At 37.7% G+C, this 23,415-nt stretch overlaps 1 protein-coding gene across 2 annotated transcripts; it reads right to left on the bottom strand.

Annotated features, from left to right (window-relative positions):
• Positions 1-834: 834 nt before the first annotated feature.
• LOC139812193 (organic cation/carnitine transporter 2) lies at positions 835-19,980 on the bottom strand. 2 transcript variants are annotated; one of them, XM_071776850.1, is made up of 11 exons: positions 19,469-19,980; positions 10,064-10,149; positions 8,846-8,993; positions 8,453-8,678; positions 8,241-8,347; positions 7,377-7,531; positions 6,344-6,533; positions 5,863-5,995; positions 5,226-5,538; positions 4,203-4,387; positions 835-3,791 (listed from the first exon to the last, which is right to left on the bottom strand). In XM_071776850.1, the coding sequence occupies exons 1-11, from the start codon at positions 19,501-19,503 to the stop codon at positions 3,585-3,587; spliced, it is 1,785 nt and encodes a 594-aa protein (XP_071632951.1). In that variant the 5' UTR covers positions 19,504-19,980; the 3' UTR covers positions 835-3,584. The 2 variants fall into 2 exon arrangements, with proteins under 2 accessions (XP_071632951.1, XP_071632952.1); XM_071776851.1 differs by lacking the exon at positions 19,469-19,980 and adding an exon at positions 13,038-13,297.
• Between the last annotated feature and the right edge of the window lie 3,435 nt (positions 19,981-23,415).

Below are 23,415 nucleotides of genomic sequence, written 5' to 3'. Positions count from 1 at the left end.
CGTATATCGTCGTGTTATTCGATTGTGACATTTTTTGTGATGTATATGACATCTTTTTCGCATAGCGAAATGGGAAGCATATCGTACGTTTGGTATAAGCGCACCACATGTACGCAACGGATCGAAACTGGGCTGAGCGTGTTGTAGTTAATCTAGGATAAGGGCTGTACATAAGTGCACATGCATGATACGTGGCGCTAAAGATCCATCCGACACACAGACGAGCATCCCTGGATTTATAGAGCGCCGGCGGAATCGAGGAGCCCCCGACTCTGCGGGTCGGCGGATCGTAAACACCGCCGATTTCTCAAGCCAGTGGGAATGCAAAGCGAACCGATCGGATCCGGCGTGATCTCCAGTAATTGTGACGGAGTGAGCAAACGTTAACCGCTAATATCGTTGCTTGGATAGATCAAAACGTGTATTCGTAATATGAGAGTTGCAATATTACATGTACCCGATAATTACATCGGAGATTTTATCGCGATTTTAAAGAAAAATCATTGACGCTTCAGATGTCTAATTATCAAATAAATCTATGAGATAATTCTGCCCCGAGAAATTTTTATTTTTATATATATAATATAAAAAAAAGAAAAAAGATTTCTTCTTTTATTCGGTTTTCCATGCAGCTCTAGAAAAAGATTTTAAAAAGCCCCGAAGTCAAGTCCCGAAAACCTTTTAATATAAAAATATTGAACTCTCTTACCGAGCATAATGGAAATTCATCTGGGAGTCAATAACCTGCAACTGCATATCCCTGTAGAGTAAAGTAATCGAAATGTAAGGCCTTTAGACGATCAATAAACATGGGAATAAAATTGCTGCATTGCATATCACACACACGTAATTTATTCAGTAAAATAATCTTTTTTTTATAAAACGTCAAGTTTCATATTTTATACAATAAGATACATTATTTCTCACAGTCACATTAAAAATCACGCGATATCAATATCTTTTTAATTCATAATACTTATTGATATATTTAATACTTCGAGATACAATGGTGTACCTAATGCCTCGAGAATGAATATTGTTAACCCTCTTTTTGTTAATAAAAAACAAGAGTTCTATTTATGAAGAAACTGCTGCTCTGATTTGTAATGCTTTACACTCTCATTAGATACGCCATTGTTGTATTCCATTATTGTATATGCGCATATAAGAAATTGCGGTAAAACTAAAAACGGCTACACATAAGATACGCATAACACGCAAACACATATACGTCGTGAGAATAATTGAAACTAAATTACCACAACGAATCAACAGCGGATATAATTTACGTCACGTCAGTAAATTACAAGATGAAAATACCAAGAGCTCAGAGTAAAAATAAAGCTCGTGTCATATACTGAACGGTCAAACTACGCTATATAACATACATGGTGAACATTCGATGTTTTGTGAATGTTTTACGTTGACAGGTGCGCGATGGCGGTCCATGTACGAGCAAATCGTCCGCGCATCGCTACGTGAAGCAAATCACGGGGTGGCACATATAGAATAGTGACATTTGCATTTTTCTTCATACATCTTTACCACGCTCATACATGCTGTGAATTTTGCGAAATAATTAAATGAAATGAGCCGCGATTTATTTTTAAGAATGGTAGAGGAAAAAATGGTAATATGGACCTCCATTTTGATCTTTTTGTGTAAATTTTTATCTTTTATTAATTTAAATTTAACATCAAATGCTTTAACATAAAACACAGTTGAAATGAAGAAAAAGATGGTTAAATAATGGGAAAAATTATTTAAATAAAGAAACCATTACGCAAATATGGGGATGTAGTGGTAAAGTGAGTCCCCCCTCCCTCTCCTGTGTTAGTAATGTGGGCCGGAGCCCAATTTACCAATACACAAATTTCTACACAATTACATAAAATTTATTATGTGCAAAAATCACATAAAGTAATTTTTCCGCTCCAACGCATGCAGTGTGAGCCCACATTACCAACAGCTGAGCCACATTACAGCTGGCACACTGTACCACTTTTCACCATAATGGTCATCTAATTACCATATTCCTAATTTGTTTTCCAAATGCTCTTGCAAAACAGACTTTCTTTCTACAGCTTTTTGCATGGATATCAAAACTTCGATAGGAATACTAACGTCACGTACAAATCGCTGCTAGTGAACTATATACTATAAATGTAAACTACATATTATACTTAACACCCGGGCATGGGCAGCAGGAAGAAAAAGATGGGTTGATTAGGGATCATTTCTGTCTCTGTTCAGCGAATTTTGATTGGTTGTTTATTGTTCTCGAAGAGTACAACAATAGAAAAGGACGGGCTAGTTATAATTCTCCATCTCTTTCGTCCCATTTTCTTCTATAATAGAGTTCACATTTCAGTATAGTTCGCTGCAAAGTTGTTCTAGGTACTGTAAATTCCTTCACCGTTCTCTTCAGACTCATTCTTCTCGCACAGCTGCAATAGCCTTACGCATATCGTTTGGTGTCCATAATCTCGACTTCGGTTTCGGTTTTGGTTGGCGATAATGTATCTTCTTCTTATTTAAAAAAACCACAAAATTTTTTAACTAAAACGCTCTATAATGTGGGCCTGAGACCCACAATACCGCTTGTTATGGGGTTCAATATAGAAATATTATCAAAATTTACATTTAATTATATCCTAGCGAAAACATAGTTATTCAAGCTTATTTAAAACAGAAGAACAGCAGCCTGAGAATTGATATAGGGTACAAAGTCGTTAATTACGAACTTTAAACCACGTTAAACTTGTATTGATACTCAATACCAATTGAAAAAACTTTGACGTACGTCTGTAACAGATAACTCTATTGTTAACAAAAAAAAAAGTCAGTCGTAGCGGCAACTGTTTCACAACTTCGACACCTGCGCTGAGAACAAATTAAAAATCTTTCGCAAGAAATAGCGTTAATTATAATATAATTTTAAATGAGGCCCATATTATCAGCAAGGAACTCGCATTACTACCTTCTGTTCTATTTTCAACATCGCGCGAGTATCGCGATTCGCGCAACGGATAGCGCGTGATGAAGGTATACAAATATCGTAAATACGACGGACCAGCGGAAATCCGATCTGTTTCCACTTAACACCTCGCGAATTGCACGCGCATGCACGTCGAGGAGATTTCGGAAGATTTCGAGATACCGTGGGAACACCAGGACTTTACTAGAAGATATTATAATCCTTCTCTTCCGCGCGCGCGCGTGGATAAACGCGGGGAGTAAGACAAATGACGACGGGCGTAGCGGCGGCGGTGGAGGGTAAACAGTTACGGGGAGGAATATGCCGTGCTTATTCAAATCGCCGACAGATAAAATCTGCGAGCGTGCGTCGCGCTCGTTGTTGCGGCGAGCACGGCGGGATTTCGCCATTCCCCTCCTTCCCATCAATTGTGCGCCCCCGTGTATTTTAGTCGAGTCTCGTGAAGGCCACCCCCTTATCTCTGGCGTCACCGGGTGCATCTCGGGACCGCCACCGTTAGTAAACTTTTAAAAGCTATCGCCGTTCTTCCGGCACGGAGAGAGACAGGGGGAGAGAGAGAGAGAGAGAAAGAAAGACTTAACGCGTCTTAGCGTTCTACACTGCTGCTCTGGCGTGATGGCGTGGTAAGACCTAGAATTTTGCGACTCCCGTTTGACTTGCCGATCCTCTCTGCTTCCCACACAGTGTCCGGGAGTTTCGTCCCTAAAGTTTCCGGGAAAATCAGAGACAGGACGCCCGCGATCATGCCCATGGACCCGAACAGGATGAGCGGCAGCGAAGGCATTATTTGCGCCTGAACGTAAACGAGGATACGTGTAATTAGCGAAACGTTTGAGATGATGTATTTAGTTTATAGAACGCTTTCGCCGAGAAATTTCTCAACAGTGATTGACTGCAAATATGCAGAATATTTTTCGTTCGAAATAAAATATTATAAAATATCATTAATGTCATTTTTATAAAAACTATATGCACGTTTATCAAGTTAAAAATGGGAGTAAATGGGAGTAAATGATATTTTCGAAGAAAATGTTATCTGTAAGAGCAAAAATTCTTTGAAATGTTGGATTCAATGTAAAATTACAGAGGAATGTCGAATGCAGATCTGGAAAATGTTCGCGCAGCGTTATCGAGGCGTAATTCGGGAAACGCGCGTAATTCGAGAACGCATCTGTTTCATGCAAACGCGTGTCCGTTGACTCACCAGAAGAGGCGTTTGCGGCGATAAGATTGACCCGACGCGGCCGGTCATGCTGCAAATTCCGAGCAGGGAATGCCGGAGCGTTGTCGGGAACAGCTCCGCCGTGTAGACGTAGACGGTGCCGAACGCCATGGTGATACACAGCTTTCCGGCCATGTATAAAAGTAAAGGCCCGTAACTCCAGGCTCCTGCGGAACAGAGCGGCGATAAATCACCGGGATCGCGCGCGCCCTGGCATAGCGGCCCATTATAACCGACATAATTACGCGAACAACACGGTCGCGACTAAGCCGAACGACGCCGCCGGCGCACGTAGCGTCGTCTCAACGGCGCTTTTTGCCCCCCTCGGATCCGGATTACACACGTAATATGCAACGCGGCGCGTCACACATTCGCAGCTTATATTATATTTTCGCGCGATTATAACTCATATCCGTCCCCGCGCGCGCGCGCTCGCGTTCGCGATTAAACTTCGCGATTCCAACGAGGACACGTGTAAATATGAGTAAAACGTACATCGCGAAAAAGAAGATAAAAAGAGATTCTAATAGCTCCAAATGCACGCCCTTTCGTTTCTCACATAAGATATAATCTTAGAAGTAATTGGAAAAGAGCGGAGCAAAAATGTGATAAAAGTATCAACCAAGTTCTTTGAAACGTGACACTAAACATTTATATTCATTCACGACGATGCCAGGATGTGTAGCATTAATGAACATGAGCGAAACAGCATTGTTTCAAAAAGGTCTTTTTTTCCTTACCTTGTCGGCATGTTACGCGTCTACCCTCTTTTGCTCGAAAATGAATGGGATAAGCATTTAAATAGCTCGATGATGAAAGAAAATACGCGGTAGAGCGAGGCGCATGTCGACGGCATTAATGTTTCAAAAAATATCCCGAAATTCTCTCTCCTCGTAAAAATTTCTCTAGCGTAAACTCAATTCAACGGCTTTTCATAAGCGACCCACGAAACGAGGATCCATCCTTGTCTGAGAAACCTTCTCTTTTTTTTTCTTATCCCTTTACCTGTCGGTACGAACTGGATTGCGAGGCAGAACGCCCCGCTCAGCAGGAACGCGCCTGAGAGCGTTGGTTTACGGCCAATGCGATCGGTCAGCACCCAGGCGAGGCAATACGCCGGTATCTCGACCACCGCGACGAGCACGAAATTGATGTACTTATCCCCGGCGAACGCCACGGAATTCAACGACAATCCGTAATAAACGAACGTGTTCGTGAGCCAGCAGAACGAGCAGACCAACAGTCGAATGAGTATCACTGAGCTATGTAGAACTTGCACGATCGGTTTCCTCTCGTCCGATATCACTAGCTCGCTTTTCTGAAAGATCGTATCAATCTCATGGTCGTGTGCGGCATCGTATATGCAGATCAGTGTTTTATACCGGCATTTACAGAGTAATGCAAAAGTTGTTTGACTGCACTGGAAATTACGAGCGATAGTTCCCAGCAAACACCAAGTAACTTGAGTAACTCAACAATGTTGAGTAGGAAATTGTAACTTGCGTGTATAAGTTTACTGTTACTCAGTGTTTACTGGGTTGTATTTTAGACAACAGTAAGCAAATTTGCAGATAAGACATTTTCAATATCGTAATTGGGCGCACGTGCGTCTGCGATAAGAAAAAAGAGATAGATGACGTACCGTTTCGTCCTTAGGTACACTTAACTCCTTGAACGAATTGATGGCCTCGTCCGTTACTTGCAGGCCGTTCATTCGAGCTATTTTACGATATATTTTCTCTACTTCGTCGTGTTTACCCTTTGACAGTAGCCACCTTGAAAATAGCATCATATGTTGTGCAAACAGTTATTCCGCAGATAAAAGAATGAAAAGAATTCTACTGTATATAAATATTAATTAATAAATTCCGTTCAATCGTTTACTGTAAAAAAGTTGCATTGAAATGGTAAACGATTCCAGCAAATCTTTCAGATCTTTTAATGCATTTAAGCTAATGGCTTTAGTTATTTTTAATTACTTTCAACTGAATTCGCAATAAATATTGATTGCTCACGTAATCCAATAAATTGCAGATAACATTCGTCGATTTCAAATCTTGCTGATCGATCAAAAGTCATGTCCCAGCGATACGTGAGTGTTCATTAAGTTTAAAAAGGATTACCTAACTGATTCTGGAATGAACAGAGGCAGGAGAATGGCTAGCAATCCCGGCCCGTATATCACTCTAAGAAGCGTTCGCCAAGATCTTAGCCAACTCGCGATCAATCCCAGGAAGATCTCACCCATGGCGAACATGCAGCAGATGATGGTGCTTCCGAAGACTCTGTTTTTCACTCCCACCGTCTCCATTCCTGAGAGCAAAAAAATATGTAAATTATTACCGAACGTGTATAATCACGCGTAAATTACATTAGAAAGAAACGTGAAGCTAATAAACATATCTTATATAATACATGATTTCTATACAATATGCAATTTATCGGTAATCACGAATACAAAAGTGAATGTAGAGAAACATATACGTATTCGACCCAAGTGCGTCGGTGATTTGAAAATGTCGCGACATACAAGATTGTTATATACTTCAAAATAATCTCGAAACTCTTGACATCGTCTACAAAAAACTTATCGATCAATAAATTTTGATAAAAAACGCCAACGCGCGCGCGCGCGCGATAGGTATTACCGATAAATCAACTATCGATTTAAAAAAAGTGCATTTTATCAACTTTCCGAACTGTTTCGAGTCGTATTACGCGAAATACAATATGTTTTTCCTGTCCATTCATTTTCCGCGAGTATAACCTCGAGGAATTTTCGAGTGAAAGCTTATTATCTATCGCAAGGCTCGTTAGTTTTACATTTCCCGGGAATGTTTTGTCACGGAATATATTTTCATAGAAATCTAAATGCGTGTCGCATAAAGCTGCAACTATAATTTTAATAAACGACTAAATAAACACGTTGTAAATCCAGAATAAATTACTCGAAAATATCTGCGTTACGCGTGTCGCGTATTTGCATTCCAAACGCGGAGTAAAGAGCATTGCATCGAGAATTCGCTCCGACCGACGCCGCGCCGCGCCGCCCGCAAACACTCGTAATAGGGCAAGAACGACATAACGCTTACAGGTGTCGCATATTTTTTGCTTTTCCTCCCCGCGTGCATATTTATTGTTCCGTTATTAACGCACCTAGAATAAATCCCGCGCTGTAAATTCCCGCCGCCATGGTGGCATCGAGGAATTCGAATGCGAGAAACATCCAATAATTCACGGAGAAGGAATGTATCAAGCCGCTGACTCCAGACAGAAACGTCGACAGCGTCAAAAAGGTTCGTCTCCCGTACCTGGAAAATAAAAAAGAATGAACGCGGATGTGCCGTCTCCCGTTGTTCGCGGCAAAGCGCATTTCTGCCGTGCCGCAATGCGAAATTCCTCGCGATACCGCGCGATACGCCGCGCTTTCTTATCGAGGGTCTGTGAAGTCGAGCTGCAGAAACATTGTTACAGACCATTCGTACAATTTTTGCATTACGTAAACAACTATGCGTATCTTTTCAACTAAGAATTTTAATCTCGTAACCGACGTAACCGGATTGCGATTTATCGCCGGGTACGTAAAGGATGCACAACAGAAACAGTTGCGCGATGCAGCTGATTATCCATACGAGCGTGTCTAACGCGCTCGCAAGGAAAAAGATGTAAAAATAACTATAATGAATTTTTAGACTTTCTAGCCGAGTTGTTATTACGAGGAAAATTAGCTTGTAGGGAAATAATAGCTTTGGAAAAAATAGCTTAGAATTTATCGTGAATTTATCGCTAATTTTCTATAAATATAATCTTAAATTTTATTACGTAATCTAGTTAATTCTTAAATTAACTGATGTATCGTACGACATAATTTAGATTTATATTTCTCTTCTTGGCAGCACGAAGATATAAATAAAAATGAAAACGCGCGCCGGCATCCATGCCATCCGCGACGAATGTTGTGAAACATTTTGTACGAAGTTAATTAATTAAAGCCCCAGGGATATTGCGCTGATCTCTCACCTGTCAGATATGTATCCGGCGAACATCAAGCCGACGAATTGACCGGTATTCTGTATCGTGCCCACCAACGTGAGTTTCCATCGATTGGCGTCGCAGGTGAATCCCCACTGCATCGAGATAAGCGGCGGAAAAGGAAAGAGAAAATAAATCTCGGCCGCTAAATCTCGGCGGATAGAAAATACGCGCGCTGATCACCGCGAGAGCCACATTACCTCGTTGAGTATCGTACGCTCGTCCGGATCGTAAATCCAAGAATCGCAGTCGCGAGTGACGTTGGTGAACGACGCTTCCGTACATGTATCCCAACGATCATCTCGCACCGTGTAACGCGTGCAACCGGAAATGGCCCCGTTTTTGGTTTTCGGGGCGGAAGCGTTGATCCACAGCGAGTCGTCGAACGTCGCGTTCCCCGCGTGCTCGCATTCCGGCACTAAACATCTGCGTTATAAACAGTTGCTTTTTTCCTTCCTTAATTCTCTAACTCTAACCACGGCTGGCCTCAAGTTTCGATACCGTGTCTCGCAAATACGTTTGAATTACGTATCTTGACTGCGTGTGCATAGGTGAAAGCTCAAACAGCAATAAGGATACACATATATGCGTACCTGTATTTAACCTCGCCCGCGGTAAATATATAAGCAAGCGTAAATCCTGCCGACAGCATCAACGGTATGCTAATAAATGCGAACATCGCCATCTGGTACAATCCAAATTTTTCCACATCGCTCCCCGTTGATGGACCTTTCGCAGCTCCTGCGAAAAATGTACAGAGATTCGGCTGTATGATCCACGCTTCTCGATTAAGAAATCGTAACAAGAAAAATCATATTTCGTCATTATGTTAAATCGCATTATTTCGAAATATTAAACCAACCAACAGGAAAAACCACATTATATGTCATTATGTTTAAATCACATTATTTTGAAATAATTAAATCAATCAAAAATATCTATTTATCATATTAAGACTTATGAAAACACGCCACGAAAAAGTTCCGCCAATTTGTGTCGTTCCTTATGATATGTAAAATGAGTAATTACACGACATATACTTAAACATCTAGGAAATGGCAAGTTATGCAATATTGAATAATCGGATATCTAGAGTCTACGTAATACAATTACAACGTATATAATCTCCGACATCTCTCTTTAACAAGCTGGCGTCCATTGTACGTGTATATACATGTATACTTAGTAATTTAATACTACTGCTAAGCAGTGATACTTAAACAACGCTAACTGGAAGAATAATCCGGCTGGAAATGTAAGCCCACCTTAATCGTCTCTTCAAACGGCTGACTGTGTGCATAAGACTTCGTACAATTTGCCTGTGTTATGCAAGATAGAACCGGGCAACATTTATCACTAATTTGTACAAATGCCTTCGAAATTTAAACAACGAAAAATAAGATATATTTTTCGCATTAAGTCAAATGTCGTGAGAAAATGTTAGTTAATTCTGTACAAATTAATACTTTATTTCGATCGTTAACTGTATAAATAAAACTATGATGTAAAATATCTTTTCAACATTCTAATTAACATGGCTGCTTAATATACAAGTTTATTAAATGATATACCGAGCACAAAAAATGAGCTTGGTTTCATTTCGTCTTAATTTTTTTTTTTTTTAATAAGTTGGAAGATATATGTATTTTTTTTAGACATTTCTAATAATTTTACACTTTTTGCACGTGTCTTATTGCAGCGCATTTTTATTACATGAAATTTTTCTCAGTTCAAAATTATCCTTCCGATAGCAAAGATCGTCTTTGCATTTCCATTTTATGATTACGTCAACGTGCGAGTATCATTCGTACCATTTTCCAGGCCCGGCTGCAACGAGTCAGCCTCGTCCTTTCTCGAACAGCACAGCCGCATACTGTCGTCCTTTACGTCCCGTAAGCTGCAATCATATTCAGAATTTATACCATTTGCCGGGAATCGCCGCCGCGGCGTCGGCCGATCGAAAGTTCAACTTGGCGCTTTATGTTTCAAGTTTCCTGGGAACATCGCGAATGAAAAATGATGCCAGTCGCGCGCGTCGGACTTGGGCGGGCATTACATAAAGAAACGGGATCAGTTCGCCGCGCGAAGGCGGCTACAGAAAGCTTTTCCCCATAAAAAGCGCCGGAAGAGAGGAGAGAGAGAGAGAGAGAGAGAGAGAGAGAGGGAGAGGAAGAGGGAGAGGAACTGCCCTCGGAAACGACTTCTCCGCCGAGCAGCCGGAGCTCTATCCCGGCGGTATATAAACAACGCATGCATATAACGACGATGTTGCAGGTGCTGGGGAGTTAGCGGCCCAGCGGCAAATAACGCAAAAAGTACAGCGCATTAGAATCAGGATTATCAGAGCGTAATAATTATTGAGGAACCGAAAAAGGAAGCGTAAAGCTGTGCGCGATGAGAAGCACTATGTGTTTCACCGCGCGCGGCGATACGACACGGAATGATAAAACACGGATCGGACAATCGCTTTGTACGGAAGTCTCGTCGGTCCGTTCTCGGCTTTTCAATTTGCGAGAGCAGCGCGCAAATCATTGTATGTGCATGTGTGTATGTGTATAGTGTATATGTGTGCGTGTGTGTGTATGCAACGATTACTGTGAAGAGCGTTATCGTTAAAAAAAAGCATCTTTGCAAACATTGAACGCACAATAAATCTGTTTTACAGAGATTTCTGCCGTCAGGTAATTTAAGCGTGCGTTTTAATGCGGAAAATTCGCGGAGGAGCAACTAACGACTCACGCTTTCCCAGCGCTGTTTCCGCGAGAGGCCGTGTTTTTCCGGGAAAAATATACAAAATATCGTTTAATAAACAGGTAATTTGAAAAATGTCCGGAGAAATTCCGCAAACCCCTTCCCGAAGGCCGCGTGCTGACCTCTCGCAAGCACGCGGTTAACTTCTACGTGGAAGCACGTGGTTTATTGATTTCCCCACGGTACACCGGAAACCGGAAAAACCGCCGCGCGCTCGAAAGAGAAAGAGAGGGGCCGAAAAGAAAATCGGAACGCCGGAGCTAAATAAAGTAATCTTCCAATTGTGCCAGATCGTGGTGCTCGAAACAATTGTGCAGTTTATCCCATTGCGTCGCGAGATACTGCTGCTTTAGCCATGTCGAGGCGGTGAAATGCGCAAAAGGGAGTAACTGCCGGCGCGCGTATTCGGTTTTACGATACCATTCCGATGTCGCATTAAACGCACACCGCTATGCGCTGTGTCTCGCTGAAAGTCTTCGGCCGAAGTTTATCCATTTTCGCGATTTATACGCGCGCGCGCGACAGGCATTGTTTCCGCGAAAACGAGGTTTACGAGGAACTAGACAATGTTAATAAATTAATGGAGCGTGCCTTGATATTCCGATCATTATCCGCGCGAGATGACTCGGGGAAAGTTTCCGTGAACCAAATGGTCTAAGTTAATCTCGAGGACGTCGAGGAGGTTTACGTTGCCTTTAGAATGCGCGTCGCACGAATGAGAGACGACAGAATGAGAAATACTAGTTCCACGATTTTTTCTCTTTATACCCTTTCAGCTCGCGAACGGGGGGTTCTCCCGCGTAATAATCGAGCCGTCACGTGATTTCGTATACGGATTCTAAATACGATATCGCGATAATGGATTCTAAATATCCGGAGATGCGAAATACTTGAATTGTAGAAATGTAGAGCTAGAGCGGTTTTATTTACACAAAGATATTATGTCTTATCAGCATAAATAATACACAGAGAAAAAAAATTGTTAATCCCAAGAAATATTTAGTTCGATACGTTCAACTAAACATTTTAGTTAGTTAACTAAATATTGGTTGTTTCAACAATTTATTTCGTTTCTTTAATCAAGATCTAATTAATTTAACTAATGTTTAGTTAACTAACTAAAATGTTTAGTTGAACGTATCGGACTAAATATTTCTTGGGATTGACAAATTTTTTTCTCAGTGTAAGCATAATCATATAATATATATGTAGGGTACAGAGGAAAAACAATCAAAATCCATTTTTTTTTTTCGAAATTGATCTGATCATACGATCTTGTGGCATTTTCAAAGAACTTTCAAAAATTTCTGATTTGTCAAGAACAGTTACAATTCATTGGAAATAAAGCTGAACGATGTACCATATTGGGAGATAATGTCTTAAAACTTAAAGTTGCGTTTTTCTCGAAATTACTCCGGATGGACATTGATCGTTTTATAATAATATTGTATAATTATAAATACCAAAATTATATATATCTTAAAATCATCATTTAAAATCGAAAATCTAAATTTTATTAAATTACATCACACGAGCTCCGGCACACTTATTCTAAAACTTAAATGTTACACAATACAAGCTAATATTCTTTCAATAATCGCTTTTATAATTGAAAATTGCTCGTAATTGTTTGGAAAATTTTTATTTGTCACGATAACATTAATAAGAATAACTATCGGCAAGAACTATCACGAACATATATATCATTCTATTTCAACTTCCTCTCTTTCATACTTGTAGAGGTCAATATTGTCGTATGTGCGCATACAGTTATCACAACAGCACCGATGTATTTACGTACAAAGTACATACTTTGGTGTATTGTAGCCGATAAACGATGGCGACTATATCAGTAAATTACACCATGTACGTTTTTCCTCCTCGCGTATCGCGTGCACTCGCGAAGGGACTTACGAAGTCGACGTGCACGATCCTCGCTTTTATCTCGCGGTCCAGGAGCGAGAGAACGTTTTCCGCGCGCGCGTATCCTTGTGTCTCTCTCTCTCTCCGGGCCTTATCTACATATTCTATTACCTTAAAACGGAGCGCTCAAGCTCCGACGTCCGTCACGAGTATATACGGGCGTACGGCCTTCTAAACGTCGTAAAACCCGTCTCCGCGCGCGCGAGACACGAGTTGCATGGTGCACTTTTTTGCTCGTCCACACGGACGATCGGTGATAAGCGAATTAATGAATTGCCGCCGCCACCCCCGCTGCCGCTGTAACCATGCACCAGACACCCGCGCACCTGCTTGCTTCTGTCTTGCAAAGACAGCAAGTACTGTCTCCTCGAAGGTAAGCGCATTCCGCGATGGTGGCCACATAATGTTTGGGCGAGTGGGGGACGACTAAACAATCGGTGGGGGAATAACGATTTATCTTAAAGTTACGAAGAAACGAGCGCGTAGACTATTAATGGATGTATCGCCGAAGGATCCCTATTATGAAAGTCGCCGGAAAGTCGCCGGAGAGCACTTTCAAAGTGCGTGCGGATTCTAGCAGCGGGAAAGCACGACCTGGCGCGCATTAATATTAATATCGTGTAAATATATTAACATACGAAGATGTCGAGTTCTACGTCATCTGAGAAATATCAGAAACAGTTCCAAGCACAGCAATTTCATTTTATATAAATATAAAGTATCTTCTACATGGAAGGTATTCGAAGTTTCTAAATCGAGAAACGGCAGATACTTGCTCATTAATGAATACTTAAATGTTGCCGTTGCTCCAATTTACGCTGCGTGTTTTTTTTTTTCGTTCAGAGTACGGTCGATAAATCATGATGTGTTTATCAATGTGTATTTTGTAAATATACTAAAAGCAGCTGTGATTCCATCGCAAGTTTAATACACGAAGATATCGAGACTTACCTACATCGTCAAAAACAGTTCCAAGTATAGCAATTTCATTTTATATAAACCTCCCTTCTACATGGGAGGTGTTTGAAATTCCTAAATTTCCTAAATTAGTAATCCTGTTGTTCGATATGTCAACAATTTAATTTGTATTTTTATGTGACGCGCAAAATACTCTCGTATTCGATCATTCGTGCTGCAGTTAATTTCGACATACGCGCTGTATAATATGTACCCAATACTCGTGCACTAATTAACGTGGAATAGAGATCCATATGGGAATAAAATCAAAGTCGGGAAGGATATTTTCATAGAAAGGGTTTTTGGGCGTTACCCAGTATATTGAAAGGTTCTGGAGAAATATCGTATATATGTAACTGGTTTCAACTAGCTGATTCCGGCTTACGTCGCCTCTCTCGCGTACGCAATAATGCGGTTTTGCTACATCGTGTGGAAGCGAGTGTAAAAAAAATCAAAACTGCAATAAATATAATCTGTGATCATCCGTGACTTTTCATGAACTGTTTGCAATTAATTCACAAATGTCTGTCGTATCTATTAACAGCATTGTTTTAACAATCGGGCGATGCTGTACAAGTGATATTTTTACGTGTTTTTTCCATCTGTTAAGTCAAGCTAAATTTATTTCTACAGAAACAATAAAGGCATTAAACACAAAATAAACACGAACGGTTTATGTGTTAACGATATCTAACCTATATCCTATTTAGATAATTTATCACAATGTATATTTAATCGTGAAATCCGGTTGCGATATTTTATATGTGTGATAGATTTTTACAAAAGATTTCGCACACAAACAATAAGAGAGCCAACAGTTGTCATGATATAATATTTTATAAGATATAACCGCAGACGTCACACCTTTCGCAGAAAATAAGACAATTTTTTTCTCAAATCACTCTTCGAATCTTTGATACGTTATCATATGTCATTATAGATAAATTTTCATTAGATTTTATTTTATTATAAATAAATAACGATATTAATATAGTTACATAGCGTAATCGAGATTAAAACTATGAGAAATTAATAATTATCAAAATAATCTCAAATATCTCGAATTGTTTCAACTACAAGAAAGATTTGCATTCATTAAAAATTATTTTTAAATAATGATTAAATCATTCCTAAATTCGAAATAAATTTTTAACAGTATCCAAATGTGAAAACAGTCTCTTAAATGGAATCAGTATCTTATCACTGAGAAGCAATGAAAAATATTGCAACAGTTATAAGCACTGCGTTTAATGAGATTTCACTGGAGAGAATCAGTTAGTGGTGGATTATTCCAATCAATGATATTAGAGTGCTGAAAACAGTCTATGAACAGCAAGCTTAAAAGCAAAAAGAATAATGATTCAGAACTTGAATATCATAGTTGAATACAATTTTTATCCCACAGATACGAAGATTTTTATCCAGAAATATTCTAAAATTTAGAAAACTTTAAAAGTTACATTTTGCTATTATATGCGGTTACCAGTGAAATATCTTACTTCTACTGGCCACAATCAGTAAGATGTAAGACGGAAGAGCAAAGGAATGCGAATATTCGTATTGAAAATACATAAAATACTCACTAATCCTCATCTGTATAATATCGGTTACTGTTTTAATCAGCAAAATTTTCATTCGTTTTAAGAGAGTACGTGGCTCTCATTAAATTATCCATAAAATGTAAAGATATTTTTCATTACCGCATTTATCACGCAGATAAATGATATGTGATATCATTTGTCGTAACGTTATTAATGATATTTGGAATATTAATAATTGATTTATACCGAAATATAAAATTAAGATTTAATACTATATTATACTGAAGTACATGTGTGTGTGTGTGTGGATAAACTTTAACGGAGCCCCAATCGCGACGAGATAATTATATTGATACGTATGTTATCCTACTGTTAATTATCTAATTGATAATTTAACTTGATAAAAACTTTAATTACTTAATTGATATTTAAGATCGTAAAAATATCGTTTCTCTCATATCAGAAATTGTCATTAAATGATACGCCCGATTTGAAATTAAATTGCTATTGCCAGCGCGAAAATGGATTACAACTCGTGCCATTACATATAAACAGTTTTTTGTGTTTATATTTTCGTGTCTCACATGTACTTTTTTGTATTATTTTATTGGAATTACGCTTCTTTTCATTCCTCGTGCAAGGCTTTCTTGAGCAGTCGAAAGTCTTTTTGCTTACGACGACAAATTAGTTTCCGAATTCCAAAGTTTCCATTTACACGCCGTTTCCGAATCGAAACAGAATAAATCATATTCGATTGCTTCTTCGTGACTACTCGTGAAAGTTCTAGTATTTGCAGATTCCTGTTTAGGTAAATAAGATAACAAAATAGCTGCAGGTGATATTGGGTAAAAGCGATCGACTATGCAAACTCGATACGACGGTGTCACTATCCAATGGCAAACAAGACGTTTTGCTGGGGGACTCATCTCATATTGTGCTGCACTTTGCGCAAACGCCTCCTACGGAAATATTGTAAGCACGCTGTGACGTGTGCTTACAAAACGAACACGCGCAAACACGTGGAAAAATTTTAAAGGGGGATTTATTATGTGAGAGACTATATTACTCTTAAGGACGATTTACGAGCAACGTTAAAAAGACAATTTCTTCACACAATATCTTCATACCTATTAGTCTGCATCTTCTTCCTATTTTCTTCTCTTTAAAGCAATAGGATTAGTTCTTATCGCACAGACAAGAATTTTTGCCAATTAACTTAATTATATGTATATCAAATAGTATAACTGATTTATGATTTCGTTACTACACTACAAAAAATTTTTTTTTCATATTTAAAAAGCCTTACTTGAATACTCCTAACAACATATTTATTTAATATAATCACATATTTATTTAGAATTAGATATCTTTACTTAAATTAAGTAAAAATATCTAATTCTAAATAAATATGTGATTATATTAAGTAAATATGTTGTTAGGAGTATTCAAGTAAGGCTTTTTAAACATATTTACTTAATATAATCACATATTTATTTAGAATTAGATATCTTTACTTAAATTAAGTAAAAATATCTAATTCTAAATAAATATGTGATTATATTAAGTAAATATGTTGTTAGGAGTATTCAAGTAAGGCTTTTTAAATATGTAAAAATTTTTTTTCAGTGTATGACTGTAACACGATTATACAACAAGAATTAGTCGCAAATTATGAGATAATAAAACGCGAAAGAAATTAGATTGTATAAACTGTTCATCACTTAAATTGTATTTCCATATATTTCTCTTCATATATGTGAAGGAACAATAGAATTCATCCGCAATTGCGAATATTCTTTTGATCTGGACGTGAAAGAGCGCCTGCAATACGCACATCGGTAATAAATAAAAGTATGACGAGAACCGAATGAAATGAAGCTCCAAGTGTGACCTCAGTCCGAATCGATGTTAGTGGTTCATCATGCGAGACTTGAACTGGTTACCGAACCTTGATCGCTATAGATGATGTAACGTGACAATGAACTGCGAGAGAAAACATACGTGATGGGTTTAATGAAAAGGCGAAACAAAGTACGAATACTAATCGCGAAAATACCACGTACACGCTGCAGAAAGTGTTATAATAAATGATTTATCGCAATCAAACTTTGTACATCTCATGACGAAATCAGTATCTCTTCGTCAACAAAAGTCTCGGAAGATTATCGTCACTTATCATATAATTTTCCATTTTCAATACTTTTAAAATTATTTTAAATATATATTGTTTTAATAAAGTATTTAAATAAAGTCTGAAAATTAAATAACAAATCTATATCATCATCTATTTTCTGTTATTCGTTAATTTATGAAAAATTATTTGTTTTTAGATATTTTTAATGTAAAAGATATTGACAACGCTTCGAAATTTTTGTTAAAAATTTATAAATTTACGAAATCTCTTGTAATCTCTAAACTGCTCAAGAAATTTCATCAATAAAGCTTCACACACTAAAGTCTTGCATGACACTCTGTATAACGCTTTGCATATACTAATACACATAAGTATTGACCTAGACATTATCTTAACGACGCGCAACTCAGTTCTGAACTTGGTTCGGCGTGTACTTGCTGCTCTGCGCGTTTGAATATTTAACTTGCATTTTATGCAAAACTAACATACACCGGCGTTAATGGCTATAACTGTATGTAACGAGTTTATGAATATATTGATAAGAACGAGATTGTTAATCGCTTTGTATACACGAGGAAGCGGATTTCAAATTTATAATTGTCGCCTCTTTATGTTACAATAATACGGCATCATCGAGCGTGCGTTAACACGGCCGGGTGTGTTTTTCGCATCCGGCAAAATTGGTCTGATATTTTTAACTTTGTAAAATTACGCTGGGAAAATGCCGACGTAATAATTGGCGCTCAACCGGTCAATTTAATGATATGTTTATTCGTTTACGTTTCAACGCACGGCAGTTCGATGCCCCTCTTTGATATTTTTACGCAGCAACGCACTGTTCCGCATCTGTTCGTATCGCCGTATAAAGTTACAATCCCGTTAAATATGTTAAATTTAGAAATTGGCCCAAGCACTCCACGTACGCACGTACTTTGAAAGTATACGCGGTTTTTTAAATTTAATTTAATGTATTTAAACAAAGATAGATTTACATACATCGTCAGCGCTTCAGTTTCTTTACACAATAACTTACGAAATTGTGTGTGGGTGTGTGATCAAATATAGCACACAACAATTATCTACGACTGACTGATTCGAAACAAGCGATGAAAAACAACGAATTTCATTTCATTAGCATAATACATAAACAAACAAATATCACAAATTTTCAAAAGAAATTCATAACAATGGTACGATTTTATCAGTTTTATAAATTACTGTATATTATAAATTGTTCTTGAAGTAACATTCTAAAATTATAAAATATAAAATATTAAAATATTAAAACACTGATATAATAAGCAAGCTGTTCCGCTTTTATAAATTAACACATATTTGACTACGACAATTGATATGATAATATTATTATACAAATAATAATTATGATAGAATGATATGATAGAAGTATCCAGAAGAGATCTAAACTTGTCGTCAACCGAAGACAGTTAACTTATCGAATAAAATAATAATAAAAAAAAAACAAAGTTGAACAAGGCAATAATCTCTAATACAAGTAAGCCGTAATCATGCTCGTTATAAATATCTAATCAATGCCGCTAGCTCCATATCTTATAAATTCTTCATTTTAATCATATTAATCATATATAGGTCGCCACTGCTTCTACTCATGCTCCTACTATGTATCGTTTAACTAAAACAATGTTAATTTAACTAAACCAGTGGAGTTAAAATAATACTGTTTTATGTTAAAATAATAAATTTCGACACACACGGTAGTTAAAAATAACAAAATGTCATTTAACTCAAGGTGCTGTTTAAAATTTTATCCTTAAATATTTAACAAATCATCTTTTGCCGGCAAAGTCCAACGAGCGACTGGATGAAATCCTTTTAATGAAAGCTTCACAGAGACACGAAAGATCGAGCGATATCTCACGGAAAATACTCACCTTCCAAAGCCCATGGTGGCACCGTATCGCGACATGAACCGCCCGATCGCAATCTCTCACTAACTCGCGTGCTAAAATCGCGGGAGCTCGCGAGAAAAAAAGCGCTGGCGTGCGAAAGAAAAAGGAAAGAGAAGACCGTCTCGTCGCGAAGCTGCGACTTTGTTCTGCAACCGCGTGTCGCGAGCGTGCAAATACTTGGAAACTTCTCGCTGGCCCGTGCTTAATCACACATGATAAAAAAGGCTGGTGCCATAGGGATGAGCTGAAGTAGGAGGCGGCGGCGGATGAGATGTGGGCGGATGTGGACGACGACGACGACGACGACAATGATGACGAAAGTTGAGGCGCTAACGCCGTCTTCAGCAGCGGAATATGTTTTTTCCCGCCGTCTCCCTTATCTACCTCATTATCTGAAAGTTGGGTCAACAAACTGCGTACGCGGGATGCAGACGGCACGGCTGCATCAGACTTTTAATCGCGGTCAGACACCGCTTCTCACGCACTCGCGGGAGGGTACGCACGCCGCACCTCTCGCATCCGTCGCGTTAACTATTAAACGATTGCAGGCGAATTTGAGACTCGCTGTTCACGCGGCACTTCCACGCCATTCGCCGCCCACGTGACAAATTATCGGAAAATAACACGAACTTCACTTGACGACCGTTTGACAAGGATCTGTGAATCACACAGCACGTTGTTCTCCTCGTCTCGAAACTCCGACGCGAATCGAACAAAGCTCCGGCCACGTGACTCACGACGGAACGTTTGCGCGATTACATCTGTCATGATTTAATTGATCTTCGAGTGTGTTATCAAAGTGCTTGACATAAAATCGCGTGTTTTTGTTGATTAGAAGCTAAAATCGAAACAGAATTTTAGATTTTACAACCCTGATGAGCCGAGCGCACGTTATTGCGGAATACAATATTATTTTGCAATTCATTAACTCGCTACGGTTGTTTTCAGCGTGAAGCCAATTTCGCGAAGCAAATCATAGATGCGTAAAAATAATGATCTTTTTTTTGCGACCGAAATTAAACGGTTACATTTTTCATTTGCATTTATACGACATGACGTCCGCCATCCGCGTCCCTACGTCCCTACGTCCCTACGTCTTGAATTTTAACGTAACGCCTATATCTATTTTGATTAACAATAAGATATAAAAATTTATTCTGTGAAATATAATTTTTAATCAAATTTTTATTTAATATAAATCGTTCTACATTTTTGTCAGAAATATATATATTTTTATCATTATGTGTGTGCGTTACATTGTGCTACACACATTGTTTCTCGCTATTTCATAAATATAGGTGATAAAACGAGAGTGATATTATCGATAATTAGTATTGTGTATTTTTCAGTAATTAATATTATACGTTTATTCATATCGCAAATTTTTTTTCTGCATATTTACCCACGACACTACGACTTATTCGCGTTCAAATAGTTTAACCCCAATTCACTCAACTAATTAAGTTAATTCGCCCATCATATAGTATTAAAGTATCTACAGTTAAATAGAATAATATAAATTTAATACGAAAGTATGTACGCGAATATTCTTAAGGACCAACGTGTAGTTTTTTCGTATTATATACCTTCTTTCTCTTTTTCCTATAATTTGCTAAATGTTACTTACAAACACTTATCATTATCTTATCATTATCTCAAGACAAGACGCCGAGTTAAGGAAAATGTAGATCATCGTAAGAAAACGACATTAATATCGCGTAGAGATCATAGTTATTCGAAGTGATAATTCTCTTGATTGATATGTTTTAATAATCATTCTAATATTGCAACAAAATAATTACATGCAGCAACGTACTTTTATAAAACTGAATTTTCTTACAATAGTCATAATTTATGACTATTGACTAAAAAATGCTCGAAAATAGTTTAAAAAGGAGATAGGATATTTAAAATTATAATCACATTATAATTTCTTCGTAAAAGTATATAAAGTTACAGAACTAAATTTCGTCTTGTCACGTTTTATAAAATAATATCTACTACATTTTTTGTAAATGCTAACAAAAAATGTAATTTGAATCATAAAAACTATTGTTCTATATAAATAAAAAAAAAACTAATATATATAAATGTATATACAAGATATGTCTGTATATGTCACCCTCTTAATTTTTCCTGAAATAGTTCCTTGGAATTTATAATTATAAAACATAAGAATATTAAAATTATAATTTATTATAATAATAAAATTATAATAAAAATATTATTAACAATATTAAATTAACAATATCAAATTTCAAGATCTGCGTGCACTTCAGGTCTCGTAAATTCTCGTTAAATTCTAAATCTCATTCAATTCTAATTAAACACATATCTGAAAATAATATCTCGTTAAAAAACTATAAGCTTTCATTTTTAACGAAAGCTGTTCGTTCATTTTGTAGACGAATCGATCACATATTTGTGATTTAATCGTCATTTCGTCACAGTTTCTTTCTCGCGGCACGTCTAATTAAGGGGTATTCTATGTTCGTTTCACATTTTTTAATTCTATTTAAATACGTGTCTGAAAATAATCTCTCGGTAAAAGATTACAAGCTTCCATATTTTTAACAAAAGCGGCTCATCCATTTTGTATTCAAATCGATCGCGTACTTCGTCATCATTTCTCGCTCCACAACCATCTAGATCGTATTCTGTGCGCGCGTCAAATCTCTTAATTCTTAATTCTAGTTAAATAATCTCTCGGTAACAGGTTACAAGCTTTCATTTTTAACGAAAGCTGGTTCATCCATTTTGCATTCAAATTGATCACGTACTTCTGATTTAATCATCGTCATGCGGTTTACTCCCTCGCGGCAAGCATCTAAATAATATTCTATGTACGCTTTCAATCTTGTAATCCTAATTAAACGCGTATCCGAAAATAATCTCTCGTTTAACAGATCACGAGCTTTCACTTTTAACGAAAGCTATTCCCGTCCATTTCGTAGGAAAATCACGTATTTCGGATTTAATCGTCTTCACGGTTTCTCGCTCGCGGCAAACATCTAAATAATATTGTACGTTTTAAATCTTGTAATCCTAATTAAACACGTATCCGAAAGTAAACAAAGACGAGCTTTCATTTTTAATGACGGCTGTTCGTCTATTTTCAAGTATTTGAGTCAATTAATTACGTAGGTACTTCGGATTTAATCATCATCACGGTTTCTCCCTCGCGGCAAACATTTAAATAGTACATATGTATATATGCTATATACGTTTCAAAAATCTTGTAATTCTAATTAAATAAATAATCTCTCGTTAACATATCGCGAGTTTTCATTTTTTATTTTGTATTCGACCACGTGCTTTCGATTAATAGTCAAAACTCAGACAATTCTCACTTGTGACGTCATAATTCATTTGAATGCACGTTCTTTTTGCATGCTGGCAAGTGAGATTCAACCGAGTTTTTATCCACAATCGAGACCGTGTGCTTTAATGAATCTAAATAGACTCACATTAAAAGGTGAGGCTATTACTACGTTTACGCGAGCGTTACTTCTGTAGTATCTTACGATAATTCCTTCGCGTAAACGGGATTTTGTATAGTAACTTACGATAATTTACTCCCCGCGTAAACGAGTGAATTATCGTAAGTTACTACAGAAGTAACGCTCGCGTAAACGTAATATATGAACCTGTATTGTTATGCTTTGTCACCAAAATAGGAATAAGGACGTTCTCTCGTCCTTATACTAGAGAAAATCGATTTTTTTAGGATTTTCTTGAAACTGTGAATATACACGTTAATTTAGGTGTGCTTCATGCGTGGTATAAATTTAAGTACCTCTTCCGGTATAAAAAATCAAGATACTGAGCCTCAAAGTTTCAACTTTTACTAATGAAAAGGTTTTCCAGGCCAAACGGTAAGAGATACGAGGCTGGCCAAGAGGACCAAAGTTGCTCCTCTCGTCGAGTTT

Source organism: Temnothorax longispinosus, chromosome 4 (genome assembly GCF_030848805.1).
Source record: "Temnothorax longispinosus isolate EJ_2023e chromosome 4, Tlon_JGU_v1, whole genome shotgun sequence".
NCBI lineage: Eukaryota > Metazoa > Arthropoda > Insecta > Hymenoptera > Formicidae > Temnothorax > Temnothorax longispinosus.
This window is presented reverse-complemented; position numbering and strand designations above follow the sequence as displayed.